This window comes from Aulonocara stuartgranti (assembly GCF_965226115.1).
Source record: "Aulonocara stuartgranti genome assembly, chromosome: 1".
Lineage (NCBI taxonomy): Eukaryota > Metazoa > Chordata > Actinopteri > Cichliformes > Cichlidae > Aulonocara > Aulonocara stuartgranti.
The window spans coordinates 41,431,418-41,447,955 of NC_138939.1; the positions used below are offsets into that span (position 1 = coordinate 41,431,418).

General features: G+C 39.7%; 1 protein-coding gene across 1 annotated transcript; it reads left to right on the plus strand.

The window, feature by feature from the left end:
* Positions 1-790: 790 nt before the first annotated feature.
* LOC309705148 (intestinal mucin-like protein) lies at positions 791-16,493 on the plus strand. Its single transcript, XM_082530768.1, has 19 exons — positions 791-1,148; positions 1,860-2,137; positions 3,925-4,096; positions 4,572-4,816; positions 4,931-5,114; positions 7,119-7,323; positions 9,579-9,751; positions 9,848-9,917; positions 10,105-10,220; positions 10,313-10,344; positions 10,428-10,596; positions 12,619-12,714; positions 12,853-12,893; positions 13,701-13,952; positions 15,041-15,142; positions 15,354-15,482; positions 15,575-15,614; positions 15,708-15,825; positions 16,123-16,493. Exons 1-19 carry the CDS (start codon positions 821-823, stop codon positions 16,322-16,324), a joined length of 2,952 nt encoding a protein of 983 aa, XP_082386894.1. The 5' UTR covers positions 791-820; the 3' UTR covers positions 16,325-16,493.
* The last annotated feature ends 45 nt before the right edge of the window (positions 16,494-16,538 follow it).

Here is a 16,538-nt window from a genome sequence, read left to right on the forward strand (position 1 = left end):
AAAACCATCTGTGAGTACTGAAATTACATCTGGGCCTTTCACTACCACTGAAGGAACAGCTACAACACCTGCAGAGACAACAGCATTTGAATCCACAACAGCCACAGTTATGACAACAAAAACACCAAAAATAGTCACATCGGGACCAACAACATCCTCTACCACAGCTGTTGTTGAAACCACGACCACAAGTCCACATGTTGAAACAACAGGTCAAGGATCCACCATAGTTACATCAAAACCATCTGTGAGTACTGAAATTACATCTGGGCCTTTCACTACCACTGAAGGAACAGCTACAACACCTGCAGAGACAACAGCATTTGAATCCACAACAGCCACAGTTATGACAACAAAAACACCAAAAATAGTCACATCGGGACCAACAACATCCTCTACCACAACTGTTGTTGAAACCACGACCACAAGTCCACATGTTGAAACAACAGGTCAAGGATCCACAACGGTTACATCAAAACCATCTGTGAGTACTGAAATTACATCTGGGCCTTTCACTACCACTGAAGGAACAGCTACAACACCTGCAGAGACAACAGCATTTGAATCCACAACAGCCACAGTTATGACAACAAAAACACCAAAAATAGTCACATCGGGACCAACAACATCCTCTACCACAGCTGTTGTTGAAACCACGACCACAACTCCACATGTTGAAACAACAGGTCAAGGATCCACCATAGTTACATCAAAACCATCTGTGAGTACTGAAATTACATCTGGGCCTTTCACTACTACTGAAGGAACAGCTACAACACCTGCAGAGACAACAGCATTTGAATCCACAACAGCCACAGTTATGACAACAAAAACACCAAAAATAGTCACATCGGGACCAACAACATCCTCTACCACAGCTGCATCAACCTTAGTTGTCATAACAGGATCATCGTTTTCTTCAACTGCAATTTCAAATCCTTCTGTTTTAAACACAACCATTTTACCCTCAACATCTAGAGGTACAACTTCTTTTACTCCTACAACAGAGACTGTTCCAGGCAGCACGACTGTTTACGCAACTAGTGTAAGCCCCAGTGTAACCACAACCACAGCTGCTTCTTCATCACCCCTTAATACAACCTCGACACGATGTGTATGCATTGTCAATGGAGCTTCGCATCATGCTGGTAGGTTTCTCTTTCATTTTTGTTATCATTTTATTTTTCTTTAATTCTGAACACATGTTGTTAGGACACCTCTGTTCTTGTTTTAAATTTCAAGTTTAGACCCAGTTAGCCGTCGTATAGCAGGTTCTCCCAAAGCATCCAGGAAAACAGTTGATTGTGAGGAAGATGTGTAGTCCAAAACATAACCCTTGGTACACCTTTACCTTACCCACTTGGCAACAGTCTTTTCAAGGAAAAAATTAGGTTATTTCTAACTATTTTTAGAGTCGTGATGGTAAACCCCAACTACTATAGATAATTCTATTCCTGGGGCCAGAGCAGGTGACATTGTAACTTCAGCTGCATGTTACTGCATGTCTGGCTTTCTGAATGGTCTCCACAAAAACCAACATGGGTTTCATAGGGAATTGGGGAACTTTCTGCACAGTATGTCACTGTATATAGGTCATTAAGTCCCTTAATGTTGTTTTCATCCATTATCTTACCTCAAATTTAGAGTTTTATATTCTCATCTGAAGTTCTTATTTGAATGCATATTGTTCTAAATCCCAGAGCTGTTCATGAAGAAAAAGCATATCAGTCTTTAGTTAGAAATGGACATAACAAAAACTGTTAATTTGACACACACATACACATCCAGCCTGTTCAGTTGGATACCAGTACAGCGCTTGTTTAATTATCTGTGTTTTGTTTTTGTTTGTTTTTTCACAGGGGACTTTGTGTACAATGTCACTGATGGGTTAGGGTGGTGTTATGCTGCATTTTGCAATGCATCTTGTGAAATTGAGACACAGTCCAGTCCTTGTCCTGTGACACCAAGTGTGCCCACTACTGCACACTCTACAACTACAGTATTCAGCACTACTACAAAGGCCACAATTTCCAGCTCAGTACCTCTGACAACAACTAGTCCTGCCTCCTTTACTTCAAGTACATCAATAACTTCATCTACTCAAAATGTCTGCAATGATGTGTATCCACCGAGACAGGTGTGACATGATTACATATGTTTTTATTATTTATTGAGTGAGGGCAATGTATGGGCTTTTTGTTAAATACCACTTTGGTGCTGGTGTGACACCCTGAACCTGACTGCAATAATAGCTATATCTATTTTTGTCATTTACCACTGTGATGCCTTGGTGAATACCAGTTGAGAGGCTGTAGAGTGTAGATCCACAATAGACCATTTAGTAATTCCAAGTCCATGGTGTTGATTTGCTGATAATAGGCCTACCTTAGTGCACCACTGTGTACAGCCATGCTCTAAGCCAGAGGTTCCCAAAGTGTGGGGCCCACCCCCTAGGGGGGGCACAGAGCCATTGCAGGGGGGGCGCGGTATGAAAAGAGAGAAAAAAAAAGAACGTTTGGATACTGCTAGCATAATTGACAGGTTTTTAACGGGGCTTCCATACAAACACAAAGCAGGAGATGAAACATCGCCAAATATGTTTCCAAACCAACTCCCTTCCAAGCCAAAAACTAGAAAACATGGTGAAGCATATCTTCTCTTTGGCTTCACCTGCACAAGTGCCGAGGTAGATCTCCCCGCGCGTTGGGCTCTCCAAATCACGGACAAACAGTATCCTACATTCTTGATTTTTAGTTTACAAACACTTCTTATAATGATTAACTACTCCTGACATTTTGCTCTTTATAAAGTTACAGTGGGATGCAAATAACATCAGGCTGATCCTGCCATGATTTATTCCCCTCGGTTCAAATCACAGACAAACAGGATCCAACAGCTGTTTATGTTTTTGAACCCATTTTGCACAGAGAGGCATTTTTTGAAAAATGTATTGACAGCAATGTTGAACATTATTACACAGGAAAAAAACAACTACATGTAAAATAATCACACCGTGACGCCTCTGCCTTTGTAAATGGAGGGACAGTAACTGTGTGTAAAACCTGCAGACAGTCAGATTAACAGTATTTTGTCTCTATCATTCTGCAATTCATCTCATGTAAACAATAACGTTGCGCACAGCCTGATGTGAAAAAAGGCGCATACCTTTGACGTTGCGTGACGAACAAAAATGGAGTTAAAAGTTAAAAAATCGCAGTTTTCGGTGATTTGAAACGCCATTTACGTGTGGACGAAAAGCCCAAACGCATAGAAACAGCTGCGTTTTCAAAAATGACCGTGTAGGTGTGGACATAGCGTAAAAGAGTTAGTATGTGAAATCGGACCAGAGTCGAGATGTGAAATAAACAGCAATGGAGTTTGAAAGCAAAATATGAGTCTGTGTGGTGGGAGGATGTGTTTGCGTGTTGGGGGGGGGGGGGGGGGGTAACATTTTTCTTCTAAAACAAAGGGGGGCCCAGCAAAAACAGTTTGGGAACCACTGCTCTAAGCTGAAAAAAACATATAATGCAGAAATGAAACACAGTGGCTGAATGGAGCAGTGGTTAGCACAGCTGCTTCACAGGATGAATGTTTCTGGTTTGACAACAACTTGGGGCTCTTTGTTAGCATGTTCTGTACCTGTGGGGGTTCTCTCACATATTAATAATAATCTGGTGACTTCAGCTTTACTGTTACTTCACAGATTTACAAATGTAAAAAGTGGATCAAAAACTTCCAAAAATAAATAAACATATATTTTAGATATGTGCAAAATGCAATAAATTACTAAATAAAAGAGCATATGTCTGGGATAAGAATAATTATAAACCTAAATGAGATTATGACAATTTACTTGAAAGACAGTGTATTTTAAACAAACCCATGATCTCCTAAATCATCTTTTGTTTGTCAATACTTGTTCAGAATGGAGAGTCCTGGGATGCCGGCAACTGCACCACAGCTACGTGCATTAATGGGAAGATTATAACGATGCCAACAGTCTGTCCTACTATGCAGCAGCCCATCTGCACCAATGGACGCAGTGCTGCTAAGATCTCTGATGATGACGGATGCTGCCCTCACTATGAATGTCGATGTAAGCTTAATAATGTATATTATAAATACACAGCAAAATATACACTGTACTTATGGTGTATATAAATACACAATATGAAATCTGTCTCTTTGATATACTGCAGATAATCTTGTGTCAGAGCCTTGAGGCTTGTAAATACATGAAAAGCCACCGCTGATCAATGGCCATGAATACCCTTCATGTTGTTGCTAGTTATTTAGGCTGTTATTGTCTATCGTCTTTTTGTGGCATATTTATTGTTGTGAGTGGGCACGTGTCCATATAGTGAAGTTTTTACATTACTGTGCAATACTGTTTTATCTACAGCACTTTGGCCAACCTTGTATTAAATGTTCTTTATAAATAAAATTAGATCAGCCTGCATTCTGACTGTTTAGGCAGATCTATGGTCTTTTGTTAACTTATGACGCTTGTCTATTTTTCCTGTTCCAGTTATTACTTGACATTTCTATACATGATTCTTTTCACCCTGCAGGTGTGTGCAGTGTCTGGTGTGGATCCCACTACTTAACATTTGATGGAGAATCCTACAATTTCAATGAGAATTGCTCTTACTACCTGGTCAAAGAGATTATTGCTAAATATAACCTGACTGTTGTAGTTAACCGTGATTGTGATCCATCAAGCAGTACATTCTGTCCCAAGGTTCTTACTGTTACATATAAATCTTTCAAAGTGGTTTTGACTCAGCTGATGTCTTCAGGAATACCAACTAATGTGGTAAGCAATAATTCAATTTGACCAAGCGAAAGCTGATCTAATGGTTAATCTTTCAAATGAGTATGATGCTTGTTTCACACTATTTTTTAATGTAAATTGTGTTGTTACCTACAGGTGTTTGTCAATCAGCAAAAGATCTATCCTGCCTATAGCAATTCTGTCCTGCGCATTACTAGCACAGATATAATCACCACATTGGAGTTACAAGACATCAGTGCAAAAATAGTCTATTCAGGCTCTTCATTCAGCATTGACCTTCCCTACTCCCTCTTTGAAGGAAACACAGAGGGACAATGTGGTGAGTTAGAGAATACTTCTCCCAATCTTTAACCCAGGTCTAAACAATGACCATTAATAAGCCAAATATTAATAATAGAAAAGATTCCTCGGCCACTTGCAATCAAATTTAACTCTAATCCATATCCAATCTAGAAGGTGAGACAGCCTCAGCACACTTTGGTTAATAATAATAATAATGGACTGCATTTATATAGCGCTTTTCAACGCCCTCAAAGCACTTTACAGTTCCACTATTCACTCTCACATTCACACACTGGTGGAGGCTACAGTTGTAGCCACAGCTGCCCTGGGACAGACTGACAGAGGCGAGGCTTGCCGTATCGCGCCCTCGGGCCTTAGTTGAACTAAGTCTGGAACTAAGCTTCAGTTTCAGACCAATACCAATTCTCTGGTATACTGAAGCCCGTTATAGCTATAGTTTTGTAATTCCTGCTGCATATCATTAAACTCCTCACCTTGTTTTACTGCAGTTCCAGCTGAGAGTCATGATTTTTTTAAACTTCACACATCTAACTAATCCCAAATACCAAGAGAAATTAAAAATGCAACACAAACAAAGTTATATACTTAAAAAAAAAAGTTTTAGAAACCCCAATTTTTCCAGTTTTTTATTGCAATTCATGTCATTCAGGTCCAATGAATTGCTTGAAATGGTACAAAGGTAAGTGGTGAACTGCCAGAGGTTAAAAAAACATAAGGTTACTCAAAACTGAAAAATGACGTCCATTTCAGAATTATCCAAAAAGGCCCTTTTCAGGGAACAGAACATGAGTTAACAATTTAAAGCTGTTCTGCAAAGCTGGTGCTACTAATTGCTACAGGTGTTCCAACTTTTCTGGAATGCTTACAACCCCCTCTGTCTGCATAAAAGCAGTGTTGGAATACACTGTGGTACGATACCCTCGTCAGCATCAGTTGAACAATATTGTACTGCAGAAAGTAGTGGGTTGCTACAAAAAATGCAATTAACAATGGAAGAGACAGACCATCTTAACACTAAAAAGGTTAGGTCTTTTATCTACAGAGAAATTAGGAAGAATGTCAAGGTGTCAGTGAGTACAGTTTCCTTCACCATCAAAAGGCACTCAGAAACAAACTCTGGCAGGAAGAGGTCTGGCAGACCCAAAGCCACAAATGAATCAGAGTTTCGGAGAGTTAACAGCTTGTGTGATTGGTGGCTCGCAGGACAACAGCTTCAAGCACAGCCTAATAGTGGTCGTGGTAAGGAAGTCCCAGTTTCAACTGTGAAGAGAAGACTTTGAGCTTGCAGCAAGAAAGCCATCGCTAAGATGCCAGAATAAGACAAAGAGGCTTGTCTGGGCCATTAACAACTGCTGTTGGACCACTGAAGACTGGAAGAAGGTATTTTGGACTGATGAATCCAAATTTGAAATCTTTGGTTCATCATGCAGCATCTTTGTATGCTGTTGAGCATACACCACAGTCTCCAGACTTAAACCCCATCGAGCTGGTTTGGGATGAAGTGGACAGAAGAGACAAAGCAAAGCAACCAAGCAGTGCCTCATTTATGGGAACTTCTGCAACAGATATGGGAAGAACTTCTGAACAATATTTGATTTCTATTGTAGAAAGAGTGCCACAGGGGTGTCCAGCTGTTCTGACTGGACAAAAGTTTAGTACATTTTGGTCATTTTGTACTATGCTTTAATTTCAGAGTGCAGTGAGACATTAAACTGCATAATTTTCAATAAAAAACTGGAAAAATTGGGGTGTTCTAAAACGTTTGATCTGTAGTGGGTATAAAACATTTTGATTGCCGCTAAAAATTATGTTTGTACTGAAATGTTAACTAATTTCCCATTTAAAGAAATATCTGTACATGTCTTGAACAAACTGTAAATTTAATTAGAGTGAAGCTTAGATAAGAAAAAGAAGTATGTTAGTATGCAGGTATGCCTACATAACTTTGATATTGATCATATAATAAGTTTCTTTCTTAGGCTACTGCTCAGGCTTCATTCTGCTGCTTTTCCTTTACTAGGTACCTGTGACAACTCCCAGAGCAATGAATGCCGTTCTCCAAATGGCCAGGTGGGAAGTTGCTCAGACACTGCAGGCGAGTGGCAGGTCCCACATACACCCTGCGTTATCCCCACAACCCCACCAACACCCAGAACCACATCAAAGCCCTCACACTCAACACCACCTGTTTGTGAACCTGCTGTCTGTGATCTACTAACTACCAGGTAAAGAGAACCACAAACTGTTCAGCAAACTCGTTATACTTTTCATTTTGGTAGATAGAAAAATGTACTTATTCTGCACATGTAGAACAGAATGATTTGGGGAATGTGGTATAATGGTATTTTCTTTCCAGTTTGATTGTCAAGTTGACAGCCTGTGAAGGAGCGCTGCAAATATCCTAAATCAATAGTATGTATCATAAAGTTGCAGAGCATACAGATGAAGACGAAACTGAGACAGTACTGAATGACTTAGCCAAGTTCTGTTCCTAGTAAACAGTTCTCCAGTCATCCATTCCAATCTGATCTATTAAATAGATACAATTTGCCTCAGAGTGACGCTGAAACACTAGTTCATGCATTTATTACTTCCAGGCTGGACGACTGTAATTCATTATTATCAGGAAGTCCTAAAAACTCCATGAAAAGCCTTCAGCTAATCCAAAACGCTGCAGCAAGAGTCCTGACAGGGACTAGAAAGAGAGAGCAGATTTCTCCTGTTTTGGCTTCCTGTTAAATCCAGAATTCAAAATCCTGCTCCTCACATACAAGGTCTTAAATAATCAGGCCCCATCTTATCTTAATGACCTTGTAGTACCATATCACCCTATTAGAGCGCTCCGCTCTCGCTCTGCAGGCCTACTTGTTGTTCCTAGAGTATTTAAAAGTAGAATGGGAGGCAGAGCCTTCAGTTTTCAGGCCCCTCTTCTGTGGAACCAGCTTCCAGTTTGGATTCAGGAGACAGACACTATCTCTAATTTCAAGATTAGGCTTCAAACTTTCCTTTTTGCTAAAGCATATAGTTAGGGCTGGACCAGGTGACCCTGAATCCTCCCTTAGTTATGCTGCAATAGACGTAGGCTGCCGGGGATTCCCATGATGCACTGTGTATTTCTTCTTCAGTTACCTTCCTCACTCTCTAAAAAAGATCCACAAATTCATCAATTCTAGATGAAATTACTCTTACCATATTTTGTTTCTGTGTGCACATAAAATAATGTCAGCATCAAAAATTAAACCAGGATATTTGGAAAAGCTGCCTTACTCTGTTTAACAGCATTAAGGAAATACTTATAAAAAATAAAAAGAAGAAAATTTAATGGGAGGAGCTTTTATAATCTATAACTGGTTATTGATATAACTGAAATTAACACAAAAAGGAAGGACATGGTATTTCTTTGTCGTAACAGTGCTTCTTGCCAATAAATAAAGTTTAAGACTCTTCTCAAAACATATTTATTCACTGAAGCCTTTGTTTAAGGGGATTGACTCAATTTGTTTGAACATGTTTTATTTTATTTTAGTTATTTATTTCATTTTATTTTATTTTTATCGTACTTTAATTTTATTTTTACGTTGCTTATGCTATTTGCATATGTACAGCACTTTGTGAACTCTGGTTTTATGTTAAAGTGCTTTATAAATATAGATGGTATGGTATAAATCATAATGTTTTAGAGCCTGTTTATTTCTCCTTAAATGGAGCCACTGACTTTAGTGTATGCGCCCATGAAAAACTTGCCAAATCTTCTCTACAAATGCCTTACAGCAAACTCTATTGACTGGTTTTCAGCTTCTGGTTACCTTATTGGTGCTTGATCAAAAACAACTGTGAGCATGGACCCTGCTACAGTGGTTTGTAGAGGTTTAGTACCGTCTCCAAATTGAAGGCCAAGCTTTATAAAATGGTACCACATTTGTAAAGAGCCCACATTTGTGGGCAGAGCAGCAGTCTGGGTGGTTGTAGCTCAGGAGGTAGAGCAGGTCAACTCCTAATTGAAAGTTAGGTGGTTTGATCCCTGGCTCCTCCAGTCTCTATGCCAAATATCCTCGGGTAAGATATTGACCTCAAGTTGCTCACTGATGCATCCATCAGATCCATGTGAATGTTAGATTGAAAACACTTAACACACATAGGAAGAAAAGTGCTTGTCTGGATGAGGGGTGTTGTACATTATGAGGCACGAGTGCTTAGGTAGAGTAGACAAGCACTGTCCATTCCACTCACCAATTTTGTTTTTGTTTTGGTAAAAGCACTATCCAGTCCTTTTACCAAAAACAAAAACAAAGAAATAATTGACCGAACACTAGTTTCTTCACTTTTTGTACGAAGTTTATAAGCTAAGCGATAGCACTGAGACAAGTAACTGGCCTATTACATATATGGACGTTTTTAGTCATTGTATGATGTATGAATGTTTGTACACATTTTGTGAATAATCATTTTCCTGATACACTCTGGCTTGTATGTCTTCTAGTTTATTTGCACCATGCCACAAAGTTGTACCTCCAGGACCATTTGTGACATCATGTGTCTTTGACACTTGCAATCTTGGCAAAAACAGCTGCTGCAGTCTGGAGGCTTATGCCACTGAATGTTCTAATGAAGGAATCTGTATCGATTGGAGAAATGCTACCAATGGGCTCTGTGGTGAGATATACATATTATATCCATACAGTTGATTTTTTGGTTATTTGGTTTTTGCAGTTCTGAACAATGTGCTCTTAACATACTTCCATCTTTCAGAGCACAAGTGTCCAAGCAACAAAGTGTACATGCCCTGTGGTCCATCCGTAGAGCCTACATGCAACAACGGGTAGCGTAAACCATATCAGTGTGAAGAACTTTTGTTTGTTTAATGACCCTGATGAATTTAGTGATGTGTATTTTCTGGGGGGGATATGGAATATTTTGATAGTAGGATTAATTAAATATATATATATTTTTAATCAAGATTAGCCCAATCTCTATTTTTTATGGGCTAATTCATTTTCTCTCATCAGATACAACACGGCATACCAAACAGTGGCATCCAGTAACAACACTAAGGAAGGTTGTTTCTGTCCTCATGGTACCACATTATTCAACACAGTACATGACATATGTGTTGACACCTGTGGTAAGACCAGATTCTGCAGAACGCTATTTTGCTGGGCTTTGAAATATTTTTCTCCCAAACATCACCTGCTACTGTCTGTGATTGCCTTTCAGCCTGTGTTGGACCTGATGGAAAACCCAAACAGGTGAGAACTCTGCTCTTATGTTCATGCCTTCTTAACAATGAATAAGATGTGTGAATCTGAATCGGTGTGTTTCTTTTAAACAGCTGGGCGAGACTTGGACAAGTGACTGTCAAACCTGTGTTTGTGACAAGGACTCCATGAGCGTCCAGTGTGAGCCTGTTCAGTGCCAGTCTGTACAAAGTCCTAACTGCAGCGAGCCTGGCCAGCAACTGGTCAACAATACAGTGAACTGCTGCACAACACAGTCATGTGGTCAGTTTTAGTGTCTTTGAACTAGCTTTAAACAATGTCTTGCCGTTGATATCACACAAATGGATGACTGACACTGATGAAAATTGCCTTTCCTGGGACTAGTACTGTCTTTATGCTCAAATTTCATCTCAAAGCGTTTTTGTTACAAGACTCGTCCAGTCGATCACAGACATTATTCACGCAGCACTTTCATCCCTCTGTGCTTTCTGACATTTACACACACACTCCATTGGATGCATTAGCGGCAACTTAGGATACTTGAATACTCAAACTAGAAGAGTAAGGTATCAATCCAACAACCTTCTGGTTCGTGGACAACCCACTCCACCTTCTGAGCCTAATATGCCAGATAACACCTGGAGGTAGTCTCATGCCTGGCACATTCATAACGTAGTTATTTAGCTTAATGGAAAATATGCACATTTGCATTTCTGTTTGCTTTTCAGAGGCAGCTTGGTTCTGTGTGACTGAAATCTCCATCTCAGTCAGTGAATAATAATGAAAACGAAAACTCAAAATCACAGAAAAATCAAGATCGGTAGAGCTTGTGCCAATGTACTTATTGCTGTTCTTTGAAATCATCACATGGTTGTTTAGAAAAAAAAGACTACATTCACATTAATCTGTTGATTACAATGTTTTGGAACAAACATCAGATCTCAGGGACAACGATCACGCTGCTTTTCTCAACTGATATAGATGAATGTTCTAGGACTAAAAGCGTGTCATATTATTTGATGAAAATGGAGATTATCAACCTACATAGGGCTTAATTCAAAGACACCCCAAAAATCAAAGTGAAAAAAATATGTGGCAGGCTAGTCCATTTTGTAAAATTTCTTAGCAGCAACTCAAAATGATATTTAGTTGTTTGCCCATGTGCTTAAATCTGGCAATGTCAGATATATAGATGGTCTCCTGTGGGATCTCCTGGGGGACACCATGATGGGAAATGCCAAGCACTTAACGGTGCAGGGTAGTGGATCACCGACTGTGTCCTGAGGGACTCCTCCCAGGTCTGTATTAGGGTATAACTGAGTTCTTGGACAGTCTAAAGTGCAACCTGGTGGTGTTGGATGGACCAAAGCGTAATGTTGTAGAGGCGTTATATGGGACTTAGTCAGGTAATCCTAGAAGCCATTCAATGATATTAATTCCTTTATCCTTGAGGAACTATCTGCATCCACATGAGCCTGTTCATCGTTGTGCACCAGGGTCTGATAATAGATCCAAGGATTTCATCCCAATGCTAGTCCGGCAGTCCGGGTGTCATCATAAGTCTTGAGTAGAAGATATCGGTCCTACTCGTGGGTTAAGGACCTTCTATGGCCCTGTCCAGCCCTTCCACTGTGCTGGAATACACAACCAACCTTCTGGCAATGGCACATATGAGTATGTGTGGACCTCACAGTACCAAGGTACTGTACTGAGGTCACAGTACTAAGGTCAATACAGGTCAACACAGTCCTTCACTCTCAGACTGCTGGCTTACTTGTTGTTCGTAAGATATTTAAAAGTTAAATGGAAGGTATACACTTTCATACACCACTTTACATTTAATCATTAGTTATTATTAATCTTTGGGTCTCTTGTACAGCTTGTGTTTGGTCCTGTCTTTCTCCTCTCACCCGCAGCTAGTCACAGCAGATATAAGCCCTTCCCTGAGGCTGGTTCTTCTTCCTGTTAAAAGGAAGTTTTTCCTCCCACTGTCAGCAAAGTGCTTGCTCATAGGGGTTATCTGACTGTTGGGGTAAGACCTTGCAATATTGTAAAGTCTTACCCTTGCAACATAAAGTGCCCTGGGGCAACTGTTTTTGTGTTTTGGAGCTATATAAATAAAATGTAATTTCATTTCATTGAATTAAATTAAAAGAGAGCTTGGCTCAGCAAAGTCCCTTCCCAGCTTGTACTAAATCATGTAAACAGTTGCTTTCCTGGTTCTTCAAGTTATTGTTATCAAATGGAAAGTTGTGCAAATCTTCATCATCACATTCTGACAAGTTCTCGTTCCTTTTGCAACAGAATGCAACGTAAACCTGTGTCCTCCTCCTCCCACGTGCTTGCTGGGCTTCCAACTGAGCATTACCAATGGCACCTGTTGTCTATCCTACAACTGTGGTATGTCACTCTAATCCATCAGCCTGTGAATGGAAGTGAATGAATAAATGGATGGAGTCTAGTACAATGTAAACTACAACAGATCATCAATGCATATGTGTGAATGTTAACTAAACCCATGTCTCTTTGTGTCTGCAGTTCCTAAAGGTGTATGTGTCTATAACATGACTGAATACAAGGTAAGCACACAGTTCAAACTCTGGAAACAAGAAGTGGTTTTCCCTAATACACTAAACAAGAACCATCTGTTGTCCTGAATTATACACATAACAAAGTGCAGCATCCTGCAGCATCCTGCACTTGATGTATGTATGACTTACATCAGTATATTCAACTTTTTAAACTGTGCCTGACTGAAAACTGAATGAAGCCCAGCTGTAAAGTTACAACAGTGAAAATTGTGTGAGGCTCTTTCGCTGGAATGTATGTATTCAGATGGATGGTTAGGTCTTCATTTCAATCGCAGCTATTGGAAAGCAAGTAAATCAGTTACATTTGTAGGCAAAACTTCACATGGAAGAGTGTCACAGCTGAACACACCAAGTAGCTTTAACGTGTATTCAGCCCTGCAGTTCAAAGTGATAGGGTTCTAATGTGCAGGTAGAAATAAACAGCAGCACGGAGACCGCATGAAGTGCTTATAGCTTGAGTTAATTTTACCGCACTTGTGGCGATGAAATCACCAGTCTCTCCTATTTGTTGGAAAAGTGTTTTTTTTATGTCAATTTTTATGTTCTTTATAGATCTCTATTACTCACTTCACTGATACGATCTTTGATTGGACTAGGGAGTGCTCAGTTGACATGTAAAACACCCCCTTATATATGTTATCTTTGACTGGTGTTTTAGATTTTGTCAAGCCAGCTAACTCTCTCTGTGCTGAACTTTGTTTTATACTCATCATTACGATAAGGCTTAAAATAGATATAGAGGTATGAAATATTCCTTGAAGCAATTAATATAATATATAACATACAATTCTTTAGCCTGGTACCAAGATCCCAACACCAGACACACTATCAGAACCCCCGCTGGAAGCACCAGAAGCACAATCAATTGTAGAACAAGCATCAGTAACAACAACAACACCATCAGGAGCTGGAGAAATATCAACAACGTCAGAGTCGTTTACACCCGGGCCCTGCCAGGAATGTTACTGTGGCCCCGAAATGGATCCTGTCACCAAGCTGAACATCGTTATCTGCAAACCTGTCGTCTGCAACGAAAACTGTTCTGCTGTAAGCTCATTCACATGCCAACTCGCACGACACATTCATTACATCATAAAGAGGAATCATCGCCCCACACTTCACACCAGCAAGCCAGCCTGAGCAAATCGCAGTATAAGGTCCAGAACAATAGCACCAAAAAACTAGAACCTTAGATGTGAATTGAAATGAACAGCTTTGTGAAACTTGGTTAAAAAAACTCCAAAACAAAACACTGAAGCAGAGCTATTCTTATTTTCTGCAATAGAAAATAATGTTCATTGCTGAAATGGTGTTGCTATGTTACAGTAAACACAACTGTAGCTTCAAATAATGAGGCCACATATGTATGCACACGCAATCCTTCAGACTTCTCTAAACAGCATTTCTGCTATTTATTTTAGTAGTAACTCGCTATGATGTCACTGACATTGGATATCACTAATATCACTCAGGTGCACAACGTTTACTGGGCACATAGAAACACCACCCGTCTGTTGTTCAAATGTTTTCTTAATGAGGTGGAGCCGTCCAATAGAAAGTTGGCCTTTATACCTTTAAGGTGAGAGAAGAATTAAAAGTACGTTTCAGATAATGAACTAAATGTTATTAAGCACTGTGGATTTTGAAACGCTACTCTTTAAGAACTTTATGAAGGCATCATTAACAAATAAGTTAGCCTCTAAGTACATAAGTGTTTAACTTATCCTTTATATACTGGCTTTCTTCTTTCATTTTGTTGTGCAAATAGTAATGATGAAACCTTTTTAGCCCTTTACTGATTTCTTAGGTTTTTACATACTTGTCACACTTAGATGTTTAAGGTAGTCAAATACATTTTTAAATGAGATAAAAATAACTTAAGTAAATATTAAATACAGTTTTTCAATAATGAAAAGAAAAGAATGCCTGACGATGCTAAAAAGTCATTGGTAACTGGCTGTGCCCCCTTAGCAACAACTGTATTCAAGCATTTGTGATAAGTGGTCCTTCACATGCAGACATGTTTTAATTCAGCCACAGTGAAGCATATTCCAGCATCCCCAGGTCTACACAAACACACACATACTTCTTTCCTTACAAAGCTCTCTCACTCTTCATATCTCACTCTTTCGCAGGGTTATGAATATCAGACTGAACCAGGAAAGTGTTGTGGAACATGTGTTCAGATGGACTGTATTTTCACCACACCTGACAACGTGACGGTGCATGTTATTGAGGTCAGTACTGCAGCCAACAGCGAATAAATGCTAGCATTAGAAGCACCACAGCAGGACTCCTTTCTTTTTCGTTCTTAAAAACTAATCAGCAATTTAGGACCTAAAAAACAAAAGCTTATAAATTCAAAGCCAAAAAAGTCTTTTTGAAATGAGATGACACACAGGTACCCTGTGTTTTGAGCCAGAATTGCTGTTTTACATGGTTTTACAGGTCAACAGCTCTTACACACCTCCTAATGACAAATGTGTGCAATATACCTGTGAGAAGCTCAACGGACAGCTTGTTACCAAGGAAACCAAGGCTACTTGTCCTCCCTTTAACCCCTTGGACTGTGAACCTGTGAGTTTATTAGACTTTTACAGATCAGATTGGTGGATTTTGCATTTTACTGCTGAATATTTCACACAACATGAAATGTCTTCCTCCTCCAGGGCACTGAAACAACAGATGCCAGTGGGTGCTGCCCAACCTGTAAGCCATCAAACTAAATAACTAAATACATGTTAAGAACAAAGTTTAAAAATGTGCCTCACGTGAGTGTGCAACTGTTGTTATATGTTCCAGGCAATATAAGTCTGTGTAAGACCCAGAAGGAGCAGAGAATCCTTGAACTGAACAACTGCAAGAGCGCACAGCCAGTTAACATCACATATTGCGCTGGACACTGTGACAGTTTCTCCATGTGAGTCTATTATTTGAAATTTAACCGAGAGCGCCTTCATTTCCCTTAACTGGCTGCTACATGTTCACTGTTTTCATTGCATACCAAAGAATACACTATTATTTATCTGCTGTAGGCAAACTCATGAATAATGAATAAGAACTAGTATATATGAGTGCAACAATAAAGTAATGATCATCTTTAAACATCACCCACTCAGGATTAGGCATTGTACAGAACATTCAGATTTTTCTGTTGATTAGTTACTGTAACTAGTGCAGACTTCATTAACTGGTCTTTCTCTGTGTGTGTGTTCAGGTACTCTATGGAAGCCAACACAATGGTACACAATTGCGAGTGCTGCCAAGAAGCCACCACAAGTGTGGAGCAGGTGGAGCTTACCTGTGCTGATGGGTCTAAGCTGCAGCACAGCTACACCATGGTTCAGTCATGCCAGTGCAGCAAAACAGAATGCGTGGAAGGGACAACGCCCAAACCACAGCGCCGCAGGAGACGCTGATCATCAGTAACTTAAATGCTTTACAATGGCTCGACCACCTCGACACTGAGTGTGCCTCATTTTCTTATCTCTGGTTAAACAAATGCTCCTTTTCTGTATCACAACATACCACTGTGATGTAAACTGTCTTTTCTTGGTGATGAACATTAAAGTCTTTCTGCAACATGAACATTTACACCAAGTCTTTGTGGGGATTGAACATAAAAGTTTGAAA